The sequence below is a fragment of the Dermacentor silvarum genome, chromosome 9, assembly GCF_013339745.2.
Source record: "Dermacentor silvarum isolate Dsil-2018 chromosome 9, BIME_Dsil_1.4, whole genome shotgun sequence".
Taxonomy (NCBI): Eukaryota; Metazoa; Arthropoda; class Arachnida; order Ixodida; family Ixodidae; genus Dermacentor; species Dermacentor silvarum.
In genome coordinates, this window is record NC_051162.1 from 110,592,790 (window position 1) to 110,618,693 (window position 25,904).

A 25,904-nucleotide genomic window follows, 5' to 3' on the forward strand; every position below is an offset into this window, starting at 1 on the left:
TGTTAGTGACTTCTGGATTTACAACAGTGGGCGAAAAAACATGGAGCACTTTCCAAATCCCCGTGGACTCACACAGGGGGCTGCCGTTTGCCACGTGACAGTTTCTGGCCTTTATCCCTTTGTCGTAGATAAAGCCTAGGCTCTTGATAAAAAAAAATTCTCGGCAAGATAACTCCTGTTATGTAGTTCACTAAATGCATGGAGCTAGCCTACTGAACGTTTCAACAAAAAGTTAGGGAGTTAACTCTAACTAAGAGTTCCACTCTAAATGGACTTGTTCAGCAGTGCAAAGAATGAAACTTTCCCGTTCATCAGCAGTGTCGGATGTGCAAAGTACCGTTCTTTATAATTACCGCAGTAGACTTAGTTTTCTTAGGTAGTCACCGAAAGAGCCGTATTGAGCAAAAATTAAGAAATTTATTAAGCAGACCCACTTTAATTTAGTCTAATTTGGAACTTTAGGCGTATATTCTATTCGATCACCATAGTATACCAACTCCATTCCGGAATCCAGGATTCTCATTACATTCCCATTCCATCTGCCAGACTGACGCTGCCATTCCCTTCCCATTGTAATGCGAGTCTTCAAAAATGTGGAATGAATCATTCCGATTCCGGATTTGCCATTGCGCAACTATGGTACCGCCCATGCGCCCGCCGTCTGTATAGCACGCACAAGACGTTTCAGGTAGACCACTTCGGCTGCGTCCCTGATACAGTCTAGCTGTTTTTTTTTCTATATTATCGGAGCTGTATTTGTCCTATCCGTAACAAATGTTTCAAGGATTATAACCAAAAATATTAACCTTTCCAGCGTAGAGTTATTTCCTCGATGTTTCGATATCTCTCTCTCTCTCCATTTAGAGGTCAATGACTTCGCATGTTATGAAAGGACAGCGAACGCTCCCTGGCGCACTTGCTTTACGATCGGTTCGCTACTTCGTAAATCGGCCAGAGTGCGACGCCCTTGGCTCGGACAATTTATCGATGTCAAGCTGTTGAAACTAGTCGACAAGCAAACAAAGCAAGCACTGTTCCGCTCTGTGCTAACAACCTCCTAAGCGAAATGGCATTGAGTCGAACGGGAACCACCAATGAAATAATCGGAGCAAGTTAATAATGGAAAGAGGTTTATTGGGCGAGTCCACCAAACAGGCGGTAGCTCGGAACAGCACGCAGGGAGAACAAGATGGTGGTGTTCGAACGCCTAACTCGTGCCGTCTCCTCGTGATGATGATCGCTCAGCCGGGGATGTCATTCTCTTCATTATAATTGCCCCCGTCGAGAAAGGTTTAGCCATCCTGACGATCTAACAGGCGGGGACAAGAGGGTCGAAGTGCGGCTTGAGGCGGTCTACGTGACCAGCATCACGTCCACGTCGACGATGGACGCCCGGCGGCGTAAGAGGTTCAGTGACGTAGTTTACGGGCGAGGTACGCTCGACGACGCGGTAGGGACCATGATAATTTGAAAGCAGTTTGGATGACAAGCCAGGAGCGCAGGGCGGTACACGAAGCCAGACAAGTGCTCCAGGAGCGAATGTTGCGACAGGAGGGTGGTCGTCATCGCGGGCATTTTTCTAGCGTTGTTAGTCGGTCGTAGTAAAACGCTTGGCTAGTTGTCGGCAATCTGCAGCGTAATGGGCGGCTTCCGACACGGGCGTGCACTCTGAGGCATCTGGTGCGTTTGGCAGCAACGTGTCGACAGAGCGCGACGGCTGTCGACCGTACAGAAGGAAGAAGGGGCAAAACCCGGTTGCGACTTGCGTAGAGGTGTTATGCGCGTATGTCGCAAATGGAAGAACCGGGTCCCAGTTTGTTTGATCAGATGCAACATGTGTCGCAAGCATGTCGCCCAGTGTCCGATTAAACCGCTCAGTCAGACCCATTCGTCTGAGGGTGGCAGGCAGTACACGTCCGATGTACAATACTGAACTGGTGGAGAAGTGCTTTGAAATACATCGGAGAGAAATACGCGGCCACGGTCACTGAGGAGTTCGCGAGGAGGACCGTGTCGAAGCACACAACGATTGAGGATTAAAGAGGCGACGTCCTGTGCTGTCGCCGTGGGAAGAGCCGCGGTTTCGGCGTATCGGGTAAGGTGGTCGACTGCAACGATAGCCCATCGGTTTCCCGCTGTGGTCAAAGGTAAAGGTCCATAAAGGTCAATTCTAACGTGGTCGAATGGGCCTTCTGGGCAATGAAGGGGCTGTAATGATTCTATGAACCTGCGGCAGGATGCGGTGTTTTTTTTTCGTCGCTGACACTCGTTGCAGCCGCGAATGAACTCAGCCCGCTCAGCCCGGGATGTAATTCTCTTCATTTCTTCATTATAATAACAAGGGATGCTTTCCCCGTACCGACATTCTCACAGCGGTTAACGTGAAGGTAACAGCTGGAGGCTGTTAGCAGAGGCCTTCATGCCTCCATGGCCTATACAGAGGCCACCATGCTAGCAGCTGTAGGCCCTGCCTGTGGCTTCCACATTTCCTCCCTGCCTCCATATGGCCTCCTTATGTACTCCCTGTCTGAGTGCTCTTTAAGCTCAAATATACGATACTCGGCAGTTAGGGCCCCACTAACTCAATTGACATTGCTTTTTGTAGATCATTTTAAAACTACCTGTTTTAGCCTGGCCGTCAAGAAATCTAGACAAGGATCCAGTCTGCACATTCAGGTGAGCTTTTTTTTTATTTGTGCCCAGTATGGGATTTAACTTTTTGTACATGTTTCATATACCGGGTGTTCAAAATTAAGCTTTACGGAATTTTGAAAAATCGCCGGCGGCAGGTAGAGTAATTATTATCGTTGAGCTGGGTTATTCGAAGAGGCGGTCATTAGTATCACGAGAAATCGAAACGCATAACCAAAAAATGACTAATTAACTTCTTAGGTAATTACTTTGCCACACATATTGCAATTTACGAACTGTAGCCTCTGAGTTTGTAAGAAGTATCCACTTTAAATGAAGTTCCAGGATGACACCAGTTTCGAGATATTATTTCCCAAAGTGGGGGACGAAGTACATGGGCGTTCCAATTACTTTTGTGCTTCAATGTATAAAACAGCATTTTGGTAAAAAAGTAAGTGGAACAGCATTGCATTTTTACGGCGAGTTTTATGGCGCATATCTCCAAACTGGTGTCATTCTGGAAATTCATTCCAAGTGGATACTCCTGACAAGCTCGCCGGCTACAATTCGTAAATTCCAATATATGTCGTAAAGTAATTAACTAAGAAGTTAATTAGTGAATTTTTGCTTATAAGTTGAATATGTGTTTCGATTTCTCGTGCTACTAATGTCCGCCTCTTTGAATTACCCAGCTCAACGATAAGAATTATGCTACATGCTACAGGTGATTTTTGAAAATTCCATAAAGCTTAATTTTGAACACCCGGTATATATAAATATATAATGAGAGGGAAAATTGTCATGCACCCGAATGTAGCATGAATCTATGAAGGAATCCTACACGTGTTTCATAAAAAGACAGCTTTGCCGTTGAGCAAATATTTATCCTGGTCCAGGTCCGGGAATCTTCCCTCATCTGTGAAGCTTTTCTTCCTGTGAAACGCGTGTACGTTTCCTTTATAGATTCAAGCTACACTCGGTTGAATGACAAATTTTACTTTCATGACACTTCATTTACCTTGCGTCATTCCGCAGAACGAATTTTACAAATATATAATGCCATCACTATAGATCTCGGGTAGCCCTCAGATGTAGCCTCGACGTAAAAAAGCGTAGTTTTTACATGCATTACAGGATCATTAAAGGGAAGCAACAATGCTTTGTTCGTGTTGTACCATACTGATTTCATAAATTACGTAACATATACTCACACTTGTAACGTTGCCCTCATATGTGGACGCGACTTATAGGGAGACTAAAAAGAAACGCGGAATCTATTTGTATTGATAAGTGTTCGGTTTCTGAGCGATAGTTTCAATAATTATGCAGTAAAATGTTAGTAAATGGGAAAGAACACGAATGCCAAACTTTCCTTTTTGGAATTCCATGGCAAACGTCCAGTGCCGAATTACCATTATTGCTTATTATCAATAATAAGCAACGCGTACCCTAAGTTGTCTCAGTGGCACATAACACCGTATAGAGAGACTGAACCGGCAAAGTCAAAGGAGGAGGAGATTATCCACGTGGAGTCTCTTGCTAATCCATATCCTGGCGGGACGAGGTATTCTACAGAAGGAAAAATAGACGTGGTTCTTGCAATCACTGAGGTGAATGGCAACGCTTCATTGGCAATGCGCATGTACGCGGCTGGCCACCAACACCATCCCCTTCCAACTAGGCCTACCTTCATCAACGTGTTTCGGCGCTTTCGCACAACAGGGTCAGTCCATCTTCCGATACAGACTAGGAAGACAATCGTCGACGAAGACTTTAAAACCGCCATTGTCGCGTGCATAACGTCGATGCCAATACTCAGCATCCGATAGATTGCCGCTCAATGCGGTCGCAGCGTTGGAACAGTCTCATATGTGCTAAGAAAGCATAAGTTCCATCCCTATCATGTTTGCCATCACAAGGACTCAAGTGAGGCGGACTTTGAAAGGCGGGTTGACTTCTACAATTGGGGCCTGATCAAAATTGTTGAAGAAAATGACTTCTTACACAAAATAATTTGGTCAGATGAAGCTCGGGTTTGCCGCATTGAGGCTGAATATTCACAACGCGCATTATTGGTCACAAGAAAATCCACACTGGCTGTGGCAGCACAATCATCAAGTTCGCTGGTGTGTGAATGTGCGGTGTGGCATACTGGGCGACAGGATAATTGGGCCTTACATTTTTGAGGGCCACTTGAACGGAAAGATGTGCAAGGGGAAGAAATGTTAGGTGTTGTCGGCGACGAGTTTGTCTCCAATCTTTTGCTGAATGACCTGGGCCAAGTGTGGTTCCAGCACAACGGAGCACCACCACATTTCTCCACCATGGCAAAGAGCTGGCTGGACCCCGGCCGGGCTCGACTGGCGCGCGCGCTCGCGCCTTACGGCCTTCGCATCGGGGCTAGTTCATGCCTATCGCCGATGCTTGGAGGGGGGCGCTGCGACCCCACCCTGCTCAACATATCGGAACAAATTTTCGGAACTAGATGAGACATGTGCATGCTGCAGTAAAGATCCAGAAACCACTCAGCACATCCTGATGGAATGCGACGGGATCCTCCCAGCGAGAACCGTAGGTAACGTGGAACTCCCAGAAGCGCTTGGTTTCAAAGTGGAAGGAAACATAAATAGATCAGCCGTAGAGATCAGCAAGAGACGATTGGAGTACTGGTGGAAAAAAAGCAGGGAAAAGATGGATACGACCTGATCTCTTAAAATCATAATCAGCGGCACAAGGTAAATTTTTGAAAAAGAAAAATAATAGTGAGAGGTATACAAAAATGCTAGATAAAGACCATGTATAGTATACCTGATTGAATCAAGCAGGCTAGGTGACTATTTGTCGCCGCCCCGTTTCAAAGGGGATGCCAATAAATCATCATCATCATCATCATCATCATCATCGTCATCAGCTGCTCCCAGCCGATCTGTGCAGCGCGCGCAACGCTGGAAGATTGGGTCGGGCGCGCTTCTTACCTCACCGTGCACTCAAGAACAAGTCGCCTAATTGTAGAGGACGCGTAAATGGTTCATCTAGGCTTCTTATAAATTGATGCAGTGTAACTGTATTAATACATCGAGCTTCTTTAAATTCACTGGGGATGCATGCGCCGGGAGAAAAGCTCTCCGCCATCAAATGCATTTTGAGGAATGAAAATAAATATTTATTGCTCGTATGCACTTACAATGCTTGCCATACTTTCAGGTTAAAATTCTTGTGGATACAGTAGCTCACAAATGTGTCTTATTCACAATTACAATCTAAAGTGTTTCCTTGGCGGCTTGTGTACATAGGCCGAAGGCTTGTCGTTTTCTTCAGTCAGTTTGTTTGTCTGATTTACAAGGAGTATCCTCAGAAACTTCTCGGCAATTAGGTTTGCGGATCGTATCGCATGACTGCCGTCAACACCTTCAGGGCAGCTCAAGATGGGAACGCGTTGAAATTATAGGGCTGGACTGCTCTTTCGAGTACTTTTAGTACATTCCTGCGTGGCAGGTGTTCATGGCTTTATCGAAAAAAAAACGCTATTATTTATTTATTTTTATTTTATAAATACTGCAATCACCATGCGGTGATTTTAGCAGGGTGGTACAAGCATAACGAATACATTGGTATGTACAGAAAATGCACAGGTTAATAAAGAAAACTGTTATTTGAATAAATACAAAGCGTACAGGTTGGGCACACGCAACGTTACTCTAAAGAATTTAAACACTGTCACTGCAAACATGGCACAAACAAAATAATGTCACTGTAAACATGATAAAAAGGAAGTTAATGCTGGCGCAGAGACGACGTCATTTTTTAGCTGGTTCCAGTGAACCACTCTGCACGGAAAAATAGAATACTTGAAAGAGGTTGCTGCATGAGGAAAAAGGACTTATAGAGAAATTATGTATTTGCCGAGTAGCGTATCTGGAGGAGAAGGCTAGGATCTTTGTTATGTCCATCTTATAATTGCCCTTTATTATTTGATGCTATCTTGTCCAAATATCTTGTCCAAAAGCGCTAGAAACTCGGGCTAGAAACTCATTGCTTGGGAACTGGTCAAAAGAAACATCGGGTGTTTTCCCGGAACGGGACTTGCGAATACGGAAGACAGCAATACACCATCACACAGCAGTTATATACCGATGTGCAATGAACAGCGCCAAGTCTGGGCTGTGGCCGCGCGTACTAAGGCTGTACGACCGTCTTCAGGAGCCCACAAATTACTTCATACTGAACGACAATGAAAGAGCACCGAAGAAAATGCGCGGGAAAGCGATCGTGCGAGCGCGAAGGCAAGCGCTTGTACGCGGAGCAGGGGAGGAAGGGTCAGGGTCGCAGCGCCCCTACCACCGACGGGTGGCGAAACGTGCTGAGAAACTATCCCATTGTTTCCCCGACGGGTGAGAAGGCCGTAAGAATCGAGCGCGCGCGCCAGTCGAGCCCGACCGTGGTTGGACACACGTTTTCCACGGCAGTGGATCGGGCGTGCAGGAGCGGTGTTTTGGCCGCCGAAATCCCCATGGCCTTTCTCCGCTCGACATTTTTCTTTCGGGCTTCGTTAAAGATCAAGTTTGTGCAACAGAGCCCAGAGATGTCAATGATATGAAGCACAGGATAATACCTCCCTGTGCGAGCATCCATCCAGAAGTACTGCGCAGAGTTATCGAGTCGACGCGAGAGCGGTTTATGCTTTGCATTGCACCGGAAGGGAGGCGTTTCGAAAATTTTTTTACAGCATTGACATCTCGATGGGTTAAGTGTTTTCATAGGATTTGTGCATGACCACACCAAACTTCAAGCGGCAGTGTGAAATGTTCGTTAGCATAGCTAAAACTGTTTCGGCTGTTGATGGTGCAGTTGTTACTCTTGATTTCTATAAAACTTACAATACTTGGAAACCAGGGGTGCTATGCAGGATGCGCCGAGTTTGGCGAAACTCGGAATCTTCACGAGCTCTGGTGACGCCCCAAAATGAAAGAACTAATGGTAACAACACAAAGTTGGTCCGTCGGCACGCCTCCAGTTTCATTTGTTTATCTATATTCACTTTGAGTGGCTATCATCCCGTGGGCGTTGCCATATTGCCGGTCGACAAACTGGGGCTCACGTGATGATATGGTCAGTGCATGGTCGTGCCTTCTTTCACTTGTTTGTCGTTCCACCGAGTGCATTACAGGCACAAGCAAGTTATAAAATACGTGCATTTAGTACAATTATATTAATCACAATAATGTGGGTTGTAAGCATTTTAAAGTTTACAAGATGTACACCGAATGTGTATTAGACTAATTGGTAGTTTAATAGATTTCGCTTTATACCAGGAGGGGACGCTCGCCCTCTTTTTTTTTTTTTTTTTGCTCTGGGTTGAATTGGCGCGGCTCGCTACGTGCTTGCGCTCCCATTTCCGAGCACAGATTGGTGTGCGCCTGGTTTTCACACTGGGCTTTCAACAGATCGCTCGTTGCTCGCGCTAAAGTGAGGCTGCGAGACGAAGTGAGCGTCGATCTGCGCTGAAGTGGTTTGCCGCGCGCTTACCGTGTAAGCACCAACTTTCTGATACAAGGCTCAGAAAACTACGCTTTATTAACTTTTACTTTGTCATGCACGTTTATATTGGCTAGCACCGAGCGATGGCTTCTAACAACCGCAGGAAAGAGTATACTGGGTTGCCCGAGCGATCCGTGGCTGCTAACAAACGCAAGAAAGGGTCTTTGCAGCACACGTGGCTGTTGACGGCCACCACATCCATCCCAGACGGGACTCCGGCATCGGTGCAGTTACTATGTACCCACCGCGGACGAGGTGGCGTTTCACTTATTGAGAATTTTCTATTTCTTGCGTGTGAACGCCCGTGATGCAATTGCCATTTACGGCGAGCTTGGAAACACATCCATTACTGCAGAAGACAACATTACTAGAGGCACTACGAAGTTTGACGAAAAGATCGACGCGACCTGCAATGGCGACGGAGTAGTTTTCTTTTTCTCGTAATGCAAACAGCGAATAAGTAACTCGTGCATGTGGTTTGTCCCGGTGGCTTAAATCTTTCTTTATAAAGTTAGCGTGAGCCATCAGTGAGACTACGCTGAACTAAAATTTATTTGCTCCGTAATTACTATGAAAGTAGAAACTGAAAGTAGAAACTGCGCACACGATAATTCTACCATCTTGATGTTTTTTTTTTCAATCGGCGTCTGCGGCACGTTGGAATAGTATTATGGAACTTTAACTCATTTGGTCACAGTGCGTCATAATTATTAACTGAAGGGGATATGAACAAAAACGTGCAATGCTGGCTGATGGTCAATGGTGATATAACTTACGTTCTAGAACTTTTTCCAATGATCGAGCTGTGCCAGCTTCCTCCACAACTGCCTCGTGGGTGACCAGGCGGGGAACATCAGTAGACACTCTCCGGAAGGCGTCAGCAGTCTAGACACGCTCTTCATGGCCTCCGCCTGGTCCTTGAGCCAGTTGAGGAAAAAGAAAGAGTACACACGGTTGAATCTTCCATACTTTTCGATGAAGTCGCCAACATCGTCGCCGACGTTGAGGTAATCGTACTAGATCTTGGGGTGCCCGCTGTTTGCGCGAGCGTACGAGAGCATCTCTTCGGACGTGTCTACCGCGACTAGTCTTCGACAGGGTCGACATCTCGGCAGTAGGCAATCCCTGGTAAAGTCTCCAGTACCGCAGCCTATGTCCAAGAATTTCTGGCTCTCGCTGTTAGCAGGTCGCAAACGCCATGTTGATTGATTCCATGGCTTTGGGGTTCACGACGCGCTGCAGCTCGTCATTGCTGGCGTATGACTGGGAGTTATATCTGAGGTTCCTTGTCGTTTTCATTGACATGTTGAGCTGTTGTAGAGGCCAAAAAATTTGAGGTTGCCACCACTGGTGCTTTGCCCGGTGCCCTGTCAGGGTTCTCAATATTTATTTGTATTACCTTCAAGGCCAGGGGGCATTGCAGAGGGGAATATGACAGTTGTGCGTTGACAGCAAGCTTCGGGTACCTGCGAGTGAAAGTTGTTTTCTCAGCAGGCTTTTGGCAACCTACCACTGCGGGGACGTTACGTTATCTTTTCCGACAGATAACACGCAAGCCATACCTAGTTATAAACAAAAACTTCAGTACAAGCTCCACGTATAAATCGCACTGCATGTTCCCTGTTATACCTACGTGTTCTAAAACATAGGTTCCGATAGTCGCCGAAATTGAAAGAAGTTTGTATCTACAATAACGTCGCGGGTATACAAATTTTGGGGCAGAACTCCGAAAATTTGCGTTCGTAACCACACCTTGCAACCGGTTACCCCCCCCTCCCCCCCCAATAATTATAAGGGTGAGCGAAGTTTAGAATATTATTCGTATTTGTATTTTCAAAGGAACGTTTCGTTGTATCCGGATATTCGCAACAGACCTAATATTCCGCATCATCCAACCTGAAAAGTCTGGTCACTGTATTCTGTCTGTTAAATAGCGTCGCAAATTATTAGCTCTGAAACAACGAGAAAATGTTTCCAAGGAATGCAGAATAAAGATTTTATTGCTCACGTTCTTTTCGGTTTAGTGGCGGTATCCTTCCCAAACTGCTATTTTCTTGTAGAATGTCATGAAATGTTCTTGGAATTCAAGTCAAACAGCAGTTTTAGCTTTCACGCTACAACCTGTGCTGTTTTCTATGGAGTTTGTCCTTCTGCATGTGTTTACGGAGCACAATTCATTCGGGCGCTTTTTTCTAGCTTTTTCCCCAACGAAGGATGATTTTCTGGCTTCAATTTATTTAGCATCTTTAGAAAGTTAGCCATACAGCAACAATGTCTTCTTGAAAGGTTTGTTTGCAACTTGACTAAAAATTATAGAGGCTATTCGTGCAGTTTTCCTAATAAACATGGTGATCTTGTGTTCTAACTGATTATTGCTCCTGATAGCTGTCGTTTCGCACTGGTCCTTACAGCCTTGGAACCTAATTATACCGCAATAAATATTGCGGCTGTAAACCTACGCATCCGAGTCGGGCCATTCCATATACGATTCAATATTCGATTCGATTCGATCAGTATTAAAACGTCGCAAGGCGATTAAAGCTCCAAGACGAGTCGATCAAATACAATGTCTTCGTGAGCCAGTTGGGACTGCCAATGGGATGGAGTCACTGGGCACGGCGCTCCATGCAACACTCCTCGCGTGAGGGGAGCAGGAGGAGCGTCGGAGTGTTCCGTTTTAGTGCACTAACTTCGGAATCGGCCCACATTTGGACATATGACGACCGGTTATATAAGTTTCGTAATTTCTGGGGTTTTGACGCGCAAAAATGCCGATTGGATACTGAGGCACGCCATAAATGGGAGAGCGCCCATTGCGTTGTGGTTAAAGTGTCCGGGTTCAGTGCTAGAGATCCTCTGTGAAAATAAGGCATTTGTTTATATATATATATATATATGTGTGTGTGTGTGTGTGTGTGTGTGTGTGTGTGTGTGTGTGTGTGTGTGTGTGTGTGTGTGTGTGTGTGCGTGCGTGCGTGCGTGCGTGCGTGCGTGCGTGCGTGCGTGCGTGCGTGCGTGCGTGCGTGCGTGCGTGCGTGCGTGCGTGCGTGCGTGCGTGCGTGCGTGCGTGTGTGTGTGTGTGTGTGTGTGTGTGTGTGTGTGTGTGTGTGTGTGTACATGCATACATACAGTGTGTTCAAAATTAATATTGACGGTTTACTTAAAACTAGGCACTGGGAGGGACGCGAAGAACATCTGTGCAGATAAGTTATCTGGCCAGGGGGGCACGTAGTGAGATGATAATTATCACTGTCGGCAGCCGAATTTACTAAAATTGATTAATTACTGTTTTGTTGACTCCCGTAAGTGGGTATGTTTGTATTGAAAATTTAGAGGTAGTCCTGTTTCTACAAAGTATCAGTTTGAAGTATTCTTCTAGCGTGTCTGTCCTCCGAGATAACCGAATCCAAATTTTAATTGTCGTTTGCATTATTACGCATGCAAGAGAGTTAGGATCGGCACAAAGCTCCTCCCTGATGTGACGCGGCTGTTGCGTGCGGCATTTAGTCTAACAACGGGGCGGCGGCATTGGCAAAGATGATAACTGTGCCCCTCCCCTTCTCGGCTGGCGAAATAAAAAATCGAAGAAACCGGAACCGCTGTCGTAACACGCGACCACGCAGTCTCTAACGATGACATCAGCTGCCATGCCGAACTAATGGCGCGAATGGAGAAGCCGGAGGGCAGAGCCCGTGCGTAATGGTGACTAGACGCGCGTGCATGGTCCTTGCTGTGCTACGCAAATAAAGTGACTGCTGATTTCCAAGTATTGTAAGTTTTATGGAAATCAACAGCAACAACTGCACCATCAAGAGCACAAACAGCTTTAGCTACGCTAACGAACATTTCATACTGCCGCTTGACGTTTGGTGTGGTCATGAACAAATCCCATGAAAACACTTAACCCATCGAGATGTCAATGCTGTAAAAAAATGTTCGAAACGCCTCCCTTCCAGTGCAACGCAACGCATAAACCGCTATCGCGTCGACTCGATAACTCTGCGCAGTACTTCTGGATGGATGCTCGCACAGGGAGATATTATCCTGTGCTTCATATCATTCACATCACTGGGCTCTGTTGCACATATTCGATCTTTAACGAAGCCCGAAAGATAGAAGTCGAACGGAGATAGGTCAGGGATCTCGGAGGCCAAAACACCGCTCCTGCACGCCCGATCCACTGTCGTGGAAAACGTGTGTCCAGCCTGCTCTTTGCCGTGGTGGAGAAATGTGGTGGTGCTCCGTTGTGCTGGAGCCACACTTGGCGCAAGTCATAGATGGAAAGATTGGAGACAAAGTCGTCGATCACAACATCTAATATTTCTTCTGTGTACACCTTTCCGTTCAAGTCGTCATTAAAAAAGTAAGGTCCCCGAGTATGCCTCACCACACATTCACATTCCAGCGAACTCGATTGCGCTGCCGCAGCCAGTGTGAATGTTCTTGTGACCACTAATGCGCGTTGTGAATATTCAGTGTCATTGCGGCCAACCCGAGCTTCATCTGTTCAAATTATTTTGTGTAAGAAGTCATCTTCCTCATCAATTTTGATCAGGCCCCAATTGCAGAAGTCAACCCGCCTTTCAATGTCTGCCTCACTTGGGTCCTGGTGATGGCAAACATCATAGGCATGGAACTTATGCTTTCTTAGCACACTTACGACTGTTCCAACGCTGCGACCCCACTGATCGGCAATCTATCGGATGCTGAGTACCGGCATCGACGTTATGCACGCGACAATATCGGTTTCAAAGTCTTCATCGATGATTGTCTTCATGGTCCGTCTCGGACGATGGGTTGACCCTGTTGTGCGAAAGCGCCGAAACACGTTGATGAAGGTAGACCTAGTTGGAAGGCGATGGTGTGGGTGTCGAGGCGCGTACATGCGCATTGCCAATGAAGCGTTGCCATTCACCTCAGTCATTGCAAGTACCAAGTCTATTTTTCCTTCGGTAGAATACCTCGTCCCGCCTGAATATGGATTAGCAAGAGACTCCACGTGGATATTCTCCTCCTCCTTTGACTTTGCCGGTTCCGTCTCTCTATACTGTGTGGTGTGTCACTGAGATAACTCAGGATACGCGTTGCTTAATAATGATAATAAGCAATAATGGTAATTCGGCACTGGAGGTTTGCCATGGAATTCCAAAAAGGAAAGTTTGGCATTCATTTTCTTTCCCATTGACTGCAAATTATTGTAACTATCGCTCCGAAACCAAACATTTATCGATGCAAATTGATTCGTTGTTTCTTTTAAGTCTCCCTATAAGTCGAGTCCACATATGAGGGCAGCATTACACGTATAAACATGATATATTACGTAATTTATGAAATCAGTATGGTACAACATGAACAAAGCATTGTTACGTCGAGGGCTGCTCGAGATGTATAGTGATGGCATTATATATTTGGAAAATCCGTTCTGCGGAATAACGCAAGGTAAAGGAAGCGTCATGAAAGAGAAATTTGTCATTCAACAGAGTGTAGCTTGAACCTACAAAGGAAACGTGCACGCGTTTCACAGGAAGAAAAGCTTAAGAATTCGCAGTTGAGGAAGGATTCCCGGACCTGGACGAGGATCAATATTTGCTCAACTGCAAAGCTTTCTTTTTATGAAGCACTTGAGGGTTCCTTTTTACCTTCATGCTATATTCGGGTGTATGAAAAATTTCCCTCTCATTATATAGTTTTATATACCGGGTGTTCAAAATTAAGCTTCACGGAATTTTTTTAAATCGCCTGTGGAAGGGAGCATAATTCTTATCGTTGACCTGGGTTATTCGAAGAGGCGGACATTAGTAGCACGAGAAATCGAAACACATATTTAACTTATAAACAGAAATTCACTAATTAACTTCTTAGTGAATTACTTTACGACACCTATTGCAATCTACTGAATTGTAGCCGTTGAGCTTGTCACACGTATCCACTTGGAATGAATTTCCAGAATGACACCAGTTTGGAGATAAGCCCCATCAAACTCGGTGTTATTCCACTTAATTTTTTACGAAAGTGCTGTTTTACACACTGAATCACAAAAGTAACTGCAACGCCCACGTATTTCGTCCCACACTTTGGGAAAAACTGGTGTCGGTCCTGGAAATTCTTTTCAAGTGGATGCGTCTTGTAAACTCAGCGGCTACAATTCGTAAATTGCAATATGTGTGGTAAAGTAATTACCTAGGAAGTTAATTAGTCATTTTGTGTTAATTAGTTGAATATGTATTTCGATTTCTCGTGCTACGAATGTTCGCCCCTCAAGGTGTGACAAACTGTGTGACAAACTCACTACTACAGGTGTGACAAACTCTATGATCTGAAGAGGGCGAAAGAAAGGTTGGACCATAAGTGTGCAATGCCTGGAATTAAAATAGTTGGACCTCGCACAACACGCATGCGCCGTTCTCCCGCCGCCTGCCCCAACAATCCTGGACTCCACTATAGCAGTACTGCAGGAAGCATTCTGCAGTGTCTGCTCTTTGGTGAAGAAGCGAGCGACTGAGCGTGCATGAGGTGGCGGCAACACAAGAAGTATTGTCAAATTGCCACCATGCAAGTTTTTTCTACATTTAAAAGAGTGATACAGCTGAGAATAATATGCAACTTCAAATTATTTCGCATTGTTTTCTACAACCACGAAACCCTGGTGTACTATATATAGGACATGACGCTATGTCTCATACTGATGTGGTAGTTCGAATATAATAAATATTTTTGTGTGTCAGAGGCACTAGTAAAGCAAAACAAAACGATGAAAGAATGTCTGCACGGTAAAAAAAAATCAGCTTTGAAAGCGTTAAAAACAAGAAATGCTTTCCCCGTACCGACATACTAACAGCTGTTAGCACGGAGGCCATAGGCCCTGCCAATGGCTTCCATATTTCCGCCCTGCCCTGAGTGCGCTTTAAGGTCAAATATACGATACTCGGCAGTTAGGGGCTCGTTAACTCAGTTGATATTGCTTTTTGTAGATAATTTTAAAACTACTTGATTTAGCCTGGCCATCAAGAGATCTAGACGAGGTTCCTGTCTGTACATTCAGGTGAGCTTAGAATCTCTTCTTTTCATCGTGCCCAATATCGGACGTAACTTTTTGTACATGTTTCATATGCCGGGTGCTCAAAATTAGGCCTCACGGAATTTTTAAAGATCGCCTGCGGCAGGTAGCGTAATTCTTATCGTTGAGCTCGGTTATTCGAAGAGGCGGGCATTCGTAGCACGATAAATCTAAACACATTCAGCTAATTAACACAAATGACTAATTATCTTCCTAGGTGATTACTTTACCGCACATATTGTAATTTACGAATTGTAGCCACTGGGTTTGCAAGACGCATCCACTTGAAATTAATTTCCAAGTTATTTCACTCACTCACTCACTCACGATGACACCAGTTTCGAGATAATATTTTCCAAAGTGTGGGACGAAATACATGGGCGTTGCAGTTACTTTTGTGCTTCAATGTATAAAGCAGCATTTTGGTAAAAAAAAGTAAGTGGAATAACAGCGCATTATTGCGGCGACTTTGATGGCGCATATTTCCAAACTGGTGTCATTCTGTAAATCCATTCCAAGTGGATACGAGTGACAAGCTCACCGGCTACAATTCGTAGATTGCAATATGTGTCGTAAAGTAATTAACTAAGAAGTTATTTGTGAATTTTTGTTTATAAGTTGAATATGTGTTTCGATTTATCTTGCTACTAATGTCCGCCTCTTTAGAATAACCCAGCTCAACGATAAGAATTATGCTACCTTCCACAGGCGATTTTTTTAAAATTCCGTGAAGCTTAATTTGAAACACCCGGTATATATAAATATATAATGAGAGGGAAAATTCTCACGCGAATGTAGCATGAAGGTACAAAGGAACTCCATACGTGCTTCATAAAAAGAAAGCTTTGCAGTTGAGCAAATATTCATCCTCGTCCAGGTCCGGGAATCGAAGCTTAACTGCGAAACTTTTCTTTCCGTGAAACGCGTGTACATTTCCTTTGTAGGTTCGAGCAACACTCGGTTGAATGACAAATTTTCCTTTCATGACACTTCCTTTACCTTGCGTTATTCCGCAGAACGGATTTTCCACATATATTATGCCATCACTACCCATATCGAGCAGCCCTCGACGTAACAAAATGTAATCTCTACATGCATTACAGGAGCATTAAGGGGAAGCAAAAATGCTTTGTTCATGTTGTACCACACTGATTTCATAAATTACGTAACATACCATATTCACACTTGTAATGTTGCCCTCATATGTGGACTCGACTAATAGGAAGACTTAAAAGAAGCCATGAATCTATTTGCATCGATAATTGTCTGGTTTCGGAGCGATAGTTTCAATAATTTTTCAGTCAGTGGGAAAGAACATGAATGCCAAACTTTCCATTTGGAATTCCGTAGCAAACCTCCGGTGCCGAATTACCATTATTGCTTATTATCATTAATAAGCAACGCGTACCCTAAGTTGTCTCAGTGACACACAAGACAGTATAGAGAGACTGAACCGACAAAGTCAAAGGAGGAGGAGGAGAATATCCACGTGGATTCTCTTGCTAACCCATATCCAGGCGGGACGAGGTATTCTACCGAAGGAAAAATAGACGTGGTACTTGCAATGACTGAGGTGAATGGCAACGCTTCATTGGCAATGCGCATGTACGCGCCTCGCCACCAACACCATCCCCTTCCAACTAGGCCTAGCTTCATCAATGTGTTTCGGTGCTTTCGCACGACAGGGTCAACCCATCGTCCGAGACAGACCAGGAAGACAATCGTCGATGAAGACTTTGAAATCGACATTGTCGCGTGCGTAACGTCGATGCCAATACTCAGCATCCGATAGATTGCCGATCAGTGCGATCGGAGCGTTGGAACAGTCGCAAATGTGCTAAGAAAGAATAAGTTTCATGCCCATCACGTTTGCCATCACCAAGACCCAAGTGAGGCGGACATTGAAAGGCGGGTTGGCTTCTGCAATTGGGGCCTGATCAAAATTGATGAAGAAAAGGACTTCTTACAGTGTAATTTGAACAGATGAAGCTCGGGTTTTCCGCACTGACACTGAATATTCACAACGCGCATTAGTGGTTACAAGAACATTCACACTGGCTCAGGCAGAGCAATCAAGTTCGCTGGAGTGTGAATGTGTGGTGTGGCATACTCGGGGACAGGATAATGGGACCTTACTTTTTTTGAGGACAACTTGAACGAAAGGTGTACACGGAAGAAATATTAGATGTTGTCGTCGACGACTTTGCCTCCAATCTTTCCATACATGACCTGCGCCAAGTGTGGCTCCAGCACAACGGAGCACCACCACATTGCTCCACCACGGCAAAGAGCAGGTTGGACACACGTTTTTCACGACAGTGGATCGGGCGTGCAGGAGCGATGTTTTGGCCGCCAAAATCCCCTGACTTTTCTCCGTTCGACTTTTTTCTTTGGGGCTTCGTTAAAGATCGATTATGTGCAACAGAGCCCAGTGATGTCAATGATATGAGGCACAGGATAATATCTCCCTGTGCGAGCATCCATCCAGAAGTACTGCGCAGAGTTATTGAGTCGACGCGAGAGCGGTTTATGCTTTGCGTTGCACTGGAAGGGAGGCGTTACGAACATTTTTTTACAGCATTGACATCTCGATGGGTTAAGTGTTTTCATGGGATTTGCTCATGACCACACCAAACTTAAAGCGGCAGTATGAAATGTTCGTTAGCATAGCTAAAGCTGTTTGTGCTGTTGATAGTGCAGTTGTTGCTCTTGATTTCAATAAAACTTACAATACTTGGAAATCAGCAGTCGCTTCATTTACGTAGCCCAGCAAGGACCATGCCCGCGCGTCTAGTCACCATTACGCACGCGCTCTGCCCTCCGGCTTCTGCATTCGCGACATTAGCTCGGCATGGCAGCTGATGCCATCGTTACAGACTGCGTGGTCGCGTGTTACGACAGCGGTTCCGGTTTCTTAGATTTTTTTATTTCGCCAGCCGAGAGGGGAAGGGCGACAGTTATCATCTTTGCCAATGCCGCCGCCCCGTTGTCAGACTAAATGCCGAACGCAACAGCCGCATCACATCAGGGAGGAGCTTTGTGCCGATCCTAAGTCTCTTGTATGCGTAATCATGCGAACGACAATTAAAATTTAGATTGGGATATCTCGGAGGACAGACACGCTAGAAGAATTCTTCGAACTGATACTTTGTAGAAACACAACTACCTCTAAATTTTCAATACAAACATAACCACTTACGGCGGTCAACAAAAAGTTAATTGTTCAATTTTAGTAAATTTGGCTGCCGACAGTGATAATTATCATCTCACTGCGTGCCCCCTGGCAAGATAACTTATCTGCACAGGTGGTCTTCGCGTCCCTCCCAGTGCCTAGTTTTAAGAAAACCATAAAGATTAATTTTGAACACATTGTATGTATATATATAACAAATGCCGTATTTGCACAGAGGATCTGTAGCACTGCACCCCGACACTATAACCACAACGCTGTGGACACTCTCCTATTTATGGCGTGCCTCAGAAACCAAACGTCAGTTTTGCACGTCAAAACCGCAGAAATTATCGCAACTTATTTAACCGGTCGTCATATGTCCAAATGTGGGCCGATTCTGAAGTTAGTGCACTAAAACGGAACACTCCGACGCTCCTCCTGCTCCCCTCACGCGAGGAGTGTTGCATGGAGCGGCGTTCCCAGTGACTCCGTCCCATTGTCACTCCCAACTCGCTCACGAAGACATTGTATATATTTGATCGACTCGTCTTGGAGCCCAAATCGCCTTGCGACGTTTTAAGACTGATCGAATCGAATCGAATTTTGAATCGTATATGGAATGGCCCGACTCGGATGGGTACGTTTACAGTCGGAATATTTATTGCGCTATAATAGGTTCCAAGGCTGTACTGACCAGTGCGAAACGACAGCTATCAGGAGCAATAATCAGTTAGAACACAAGATCAGCCATTTTTATTAGGAAAACTGCACGAATAGCCTCTACAATTTTTTAGTCTAGTTGCAAACAAACGTTTCAAGAAGAAATTGCTGCTGTATGGCTCACTTTCTAAAGATGCTAAATAAATTGAAGCCAGAAAATCATCCTTCGTTGTGGAGACAGAGAAAGCACTTTATTTGCGCCCGTCAGGGAGTATGGGTGATCGGGGTGAGACGCACCTCCCCCTTTCACCGTCTATGTCCCCCCATAGACGTCAGCCGGAATCAGTTGGCTTCCGGCGGCGGCCTGGGCTTGGAAAAAGCTAGAAAAAAGCGCCCGAATGAATTGTGCTCCGTAAACACGTGTAAAAGGACAAATTCCATAGAAAACAGCACAGGTTGTAGCGTGAAAGCTAAAATTGCTGCTTGACTTGAATTCTAAGAGCATTTCATGACATTCTACAAGAAAAATAGCAGTTTGGGAAGGATACCGCCACTAAACCGAAAAGAACGTGAGCAATGAAATCTTTATTCTGCATTGCTTGGAAACATTTTCTAGTTGTTTCACAGCTAATAATTTGCGACACTATTTAACATAGAGAATACAGTGACCATACTTTTCTGGTCGGTTGATGTGGCATATTAGCTGTGTTGCGAATATCCGGATACAACGAAACGTCCCTTTGCAATTACGAATACGAATAATATTCTAAACTTCGCTCACCCTTAATTATTGGGGGAAGGGGCGGCTAAGCAGTGGCAAGGTGTGGTTACGAACGAAAATTTTGTGAGTGCAGCCCCAAAATTCGTATACCCAAGACGTCATTGTAGATACAAACTTCTTTCAATGTCGGCGACCATCGGAACCTATGTTTTAGAACACGTAGGTATAACAGGGTACATGCAGTGCGATTTATACGTGGAGCTTGTACTGAAGTTTTTGTTTATTACTAAGTAAGGCTTGCGTATTATCTGTCGGAAAAGTTAACGTAGCGTCCCCGCAGTAGTAGGTTGCCAAAATCCTGCTGAGAAAACAACTTTCACTCGCAGGTACCCGAAGCTTGCTGTCAACGCGCAACTGTCATATTCCCCCCTGCAATTCCCCCTGGCCTTGAGGGTAATACAAATAGATATTGAGAACCCTGACAGGTCACCGGACAAAGCACCTGTGGCGGCATCATCAAATTTTTAAGCCTCTACAACAGCTCAGCATGTCCATGAAAACGACAAGCAACCTCAGATATAACTCCCAGTCGTACGCCAGCAATGACGAGCTGCAGCGTGTCGTGAACCTCAAAGCCGTGGACTTATTCAACATGGCGTTTGCGCCTGCTAACAGCGGGAGCCAGCAATTCTTGGACATAGGCTGCGGTACCGGAGACTTTACCAGGGATTGGCTACTGCCGAGATGTCCACCCTGTCGAAGACTAGTCGCGGTAGACGCGTCCGAAGAGATGCTCTCCTACGCTCGCGCAAACAGCGGGCACCCCAAGATCCAGTACGATTACCTCAACGTTGGCGACGACGTTGGCGACTTCATCGAAAAGTATGGAAGATTCGACCGTGTGTACTCTTTCTTTTGCCTCAACTGGCTCAAGGACCAGGCGGAGGCCATGAAGAGCGTGTCTCGACTGCTGAAGCCTTCCGGAGAGTGTCTACTGCTGTTCCCCGCCTGGTCACCCACGAGGCAGTTGTGGAGGAAGCTGGCACAGCTCGATCATTGGAAAAAGTTCTCGAACGTAAGTTATATCACCATTGACCATCAGCCAGCATTGCACGTTTTTGTTCATATTTATGAAGTCAATAATTATGAAGCTCTGTGACCAAATGAGTTAAAGTTCCATAATACTATTCCAACGTGCAGGAGACGCCTAGAGAAAAAAAAAACATCAATATGGTAGAATTATCGTGTGTGCTTTTTCTACTCAGTCATAGCCTATTACGGAAAAAATAAATTTTAGTTCAGCGTAGTCTCACTGATGGCTCACCTTAACATTAAAAAGAAAGATTTCAATCACCGGAACAAACCACATGCCAAATGTACCAAACCAACAAACGAAATGTTTTGGAGTATGTATGGGTAATTGCAGGGATCAATTGGCCTTTATCTCAATGTCAGCTGTCTTTTTCTTGTGACTGTGGGACAGAAGTGGCAAAATCAAGTCGCGCACAGAATGGTGTTCGCCGTGACTAACGCGAATATTTGGTAATACACAGCTCACTGCGTTGTTATTACGAGTTGTACTGGCCGTTTCCGAAGACAAAGCAACTTTGCCCACACTGTTACAGGTCTTCGATGGATTCATGCCCAAGAGCCAAGACTTGGAAGACGACGATGCCAGACTGTCCTACCTGCGTGACATACTTGACTCTGCTGGCCTAATGGCGCACACGTGTGACCTCCTTTACCTGCAGCTCAGTTACAGTAATCCTCAGGCGCTCGTAGGTGAGTACTCGAGAGGCTCTATGATTGTATTTAATCTAAGCTAACTTAACTTCTGCTATGGGCATCATTCCTGTTGCAAAGGTGTTTCAAAAAACTGCCACTCGGAATGGCTCACATGCGTAGGAAATGTGAGATATGCAAGCGATATTATCAGATTGCTTTTACCGCAGTAATGTGCCCTAATAAACGGTTAAATTATTTCATTAGGGCGCCAAATTAATTTTTTTACTGACCAATGTTTTAAATGCTGTTCTTGTATGGCCGATTGTAATAGAAAAATAATAGGACCGTGGTCGGATGAGTCTCTACCCGCTTATACAGTTGAAAAAGCTGACGCTGCTGATTCTGGCAGAAAAAAAAAAAACCTTTGTAGGACGGCAGATATTTTTTTTTACAAAACTTCTGAAACTTATGGCGTAGAAAGAGGAAATGAGGTGCTTAGAAATAGTTTGAAAGCATTGTCACTTCTCTACTCCAAGCCTTTATTTTTAAGAAGCGGGGCATATTTGTCCCACTCACACTTAAATGTATTTCAAAAAGTGGGACGCTTATGTCGCATTGACTTTTGGAGTTCTCAATGCAAAATTATTTTTGGCCACTTCCCTCAGGAACCAAAACAACAACTTTTTTGTGGTATAAGCAAATGGGGTGCTAAGGAGTGTGCAACTAAAAACACTCCTGTACAACAGGACGTTTAGTTTTATGTGGGTCGTATTTGACCCACTGACCTTCGAAGGTCTCAATGAAAACTTATGCATAACCACTTCCCCCTAAATGGTGCCGAAGCACGAGTGACAATGTGGCACAGTGGAGTCCATAAACAAAATGTCTATGCGCACTTTTCACCAGAACGTTGAACCCCAATGGCATCAGCATCTTTTTGCACGTGCATACTTTTGCATGTGCATTCCGACGGGAAAGTTTTCCGTTCAAGCTATCATCGCAAGATACAAAAGTGGGCGGTAATTGTGAGCTTAAGGTCTAACCTAAATTCAGGCAAGAGGAATAATTTATCGGGTATATTGATATTATTTTTTCTCGCGAGTAAATGTGGCCAACATCCAGGAAGCATTCGAACATTGAGCAAATATTCCAAACTTTGCACGCTTGTCGCCAGTTTGTATCCATTCCCAAATCTATTCTTGCATGAAGTATCGAAACCTTTAGATAGAAGGTAGCACCTAACAAATGTTATGAATATGCCCCTTTGCTGCTGAAAAGCATTTTCGCGCACATAATAAAGTGCGACCTATATGTCCCATTGTCCTACAAAAGGGTAATGCATACCAGCTGCCCAAATGCAGTAAACAAAACAAAAAACGTCATCGCAGATGTCTGGGAATCCAAGAAACGCATACATCAAAGATAGCGAAGCTGTGTAAGGGAGGTACATACCACTAGAAACCATTCACCCTGTTCGGTGAGAATCCTTCGGAATAATCGAATGCTTTAGAGCACTTCATTATATGAGAGCTTAACAAATTGCTACCCCGTCGCTACGACTGCCATCGTCATTATTGCCACTACCATAACATGATACATTGTCATGGCCTTTATTATTAATGATTATAATCATCAGCACACTGGTCCGCAAACGTGCAAATGCATCCTCGCGATATGTGACATCATTATTGTCTGCATCTGATTTGCCAATCCCAAAACCGATCCCTTATATATTTTTTATTTGCCCTGTAGACATCCAGCTCTCCGTGAATCCTGTGGTGGCAACGATGTCGCCGGAAGAAAAAGAACTCCTCCGCAAGGACGTGGCCAATGAAGTTTTGAAGTGGACGAGTGACGACGCCTTCTCAGCACGGCCCTCTGTATATCTCGTGCACGCGAGAAAACGAAACCATTAAATGGTCTACGATAAAACAACGCATTTGCAAAGAAGAATTTGTAGCGGCACTTCGTCGGCGGGGCGTGGAACCGGCGGCATGACGGCAGCGCTTACTAGTTTTCTTCTGCTTACGCAGGTTTTTCCGGTCACTAATTGTCTAAAGCGGCAGTATCTTGTTTTGCCGGTTCCACCCCAAACTTTGTTTACCGTACTACGTTCTCGACGATACGGAACTGCCCGGACGAAAGCACAAATCGAACGGAAATTTGTTCTTCGGAGCGCCGCCTTCTACCTGCTGCTTTTATTAGTGTGTGGAGGGGATATAGAATTAAATCCAGGGCCTACTGAAGAATTGCTTGCGCAGTTGCTTGAAGGACAAAATGCTATGATGGCAAAACTAGCGTCCATGGAAGGAAAACAGAATAAGCTCACTCTTGATGCAAGAGATTTGAGAGCTCATTTTCTGTCTTTGGAACATAAAGTTGCAAAAATTGATGGCTCGAGTACTGCTTTAACAGCTATTGAAGTTCAGCAGCGCCAGGATCACGAGGCACTGGTGACAATTAACAAAGAGATTGATGACTTTGAAAATAAGTAACGACGCAACAATTTATTATTTTATGGTTTTACGTACGCAGTTGCAGCTGAGACAGCTTTAAAATCTGAGGAACTTGTCGCAAATTTGTGTACCTCAAAGCTTGAACTTGCTGATGTCAGCATTGAACGAGCGCATCGAATAGGGCCGTATCGTGAAGGCATACCGCGTCGAATAATTGTTAGATTTTCTTCTTTTAAGGCTCGTCAATCTGCGCTGTCATGAGGACATAAGTTAAAGGGAACAGATTATAGCATATCATAATATTTTTCACGTTTCGTTCGTGACAAGAGAAATAAATTGTGGGAGTTTGCAAGGGAGCATAAGTGGCAAGGAAAGAAGGTTACTGCGAAGTTCGATACGCCGCACTTGGACGGCAAACGGTATCAAGTAGATAGCGCCACAGGAAGCGTGGTCCAACAATGACCACTTTGTACGCCTAGAGTTGCGCAGCAGCTAACCGTTGTGGTTATCAATTGTCAGAACATAATGAACAAAATCGACGATTTTTATGGTGGTTCGATTGATACGACCCTCAATCATTTTGGGCACAAAGTCGTGGCTTGATTCTACAATTGCGGGTTCTAAAGTGTTCCCTCCTGGATATCGATGCTTGCGTCGTGACCAAAGTGCAAGAGGAGGATAGGTATACTTGTAAGTTCCGATATACCTATTATATTGTTGGATTGTTCTGCATTGAATGTGTTTTTTGTATAATTCGGCTGCAGAATGGGAAAGGTGCTATAGTTGTTTCATATTATAGGCCTCCGAGCACATCGTTCGAGCAGTTTTCAAATTGGCTGAGTATCTTGAAACGATCAAAGGGGATCATATTTTGATAGGGAGTGACTTTAACCTTTCACATATTAATTGGTCATGCAGTGAACCAAGGTATACTGCCGGATGCCGACTATATGTGACTTTTTTGATATTCTGGACGAGTACACATATAAACAGTACGTCCGTGAGGCATGTCGAAATGACGGTACTGGTCATGTTCTTGACTTACTTATTTGTAATATGCCTAATATTGTATCCAATCTCCTTGTTTTACCCGGTGTTAGCGACCTCAATATAGCTCTGGCTGATGTAAATGTTGAGAATATATCTTTCCCCAAAAAGTTGTCAGAAAGGTTGTCATAAAAGTTGTCAGAACCATATTTGCTCTGCATATAGCCGAGCAAATTATGACGCAATAAATTCGGCATTTGAGACTTATTTCCCCACGTTTTATACACTAGCAGACGAACTGAATACTGAACAGTTAAGAAACGTGTTTAAAGAAAAAAACTTTTTCAGCTACGTGAAACTTGCGTTCCCGTTCGAGTCTTGTCATCTAAACGCACTAGAGACAAACCATCGTATAACATTCAACTGTGTACTCTACTGCGACGTATAAGGCGAATGTACAGGAAATGTAAAAAATAGTTTCTTGGAAAACAAGTGTGAGCTAAAAGATTGAAACTTAATTTTGAAAGTCTAGCTAAAGTAGCAAGAATTCTTATTTCTAGAGCCATGGTAAGAAGTTCGTAGAGGACTCGAATCACTTTTGGAGATACGTTCGTCGCAATGGTAACGGAAATACATCTATTGCTCCTCTAAAATATTCTGACACAATCGTTGACGATGATGCGTCTAAGGCAGCCATCTTTAGCAATTATTTTTCATCAGTGTTTAGTCAAAGTTGTTCGCCCTTTGTTAACACGGTTTTTTCAACTGAGGCAGAAGTGATGCCTGAGGTCACTTAAAGTGTGCCTGGTATTCGAACATTGTGATAAAGTGTCAAACCAGCTAAAGCGTGTGGCCCAGATGATATTCCAGGAGTGAGAATAAGGAACTGTTCGGCAACGTTATAATTGTACTTTCACTGTTTGTTTCGGAAGTGCTTAGTTGTGAAAGCACTACCTC

At 44.6% G+C, this 25,904-nt stretch overlaps 1 protein-coding gene and 1 pseudogene across 1 annotated transcript; one reads left to right on the forward strand and one right to left on the reverse strand.

The window, feature by feature from the left end:
* Window positions 1-8,948: 8,948 nt before the first annotated feature.
* Window positions 8,949-9,497, reverse strand: LOC119463824 (juvenile hormone acid O-methyltransferase-like; annotated as a pseudogene).
* A 10,756-nt stretch (window positions 9,498-20,253) lies between these two features.
* On the forward strand, window positions 20,254-23,437 carry LOC119463825 (juvenile hormone acid O-methyltransferase). Its single transcript, XM_037724645.2, has 3 exons — window positions 20,254-20,854; window positions 21,405-21,561; window positions 23,257-23,437. The coding sequence occupies exons 1-3, from the start codon at window positions 20,327-20,329 to the stop codon at window positions 23,418-23,420; spliced, it is 849 nt and encodes a 282-aa protein (XP_037580573.1). The 5' UTR covers window positions 20,254-20,326; the 3' UTR covers window positions 23,421-23,437.
* Window positions 23,438-25,904: the final 2,467 nt, after the last annotated feature.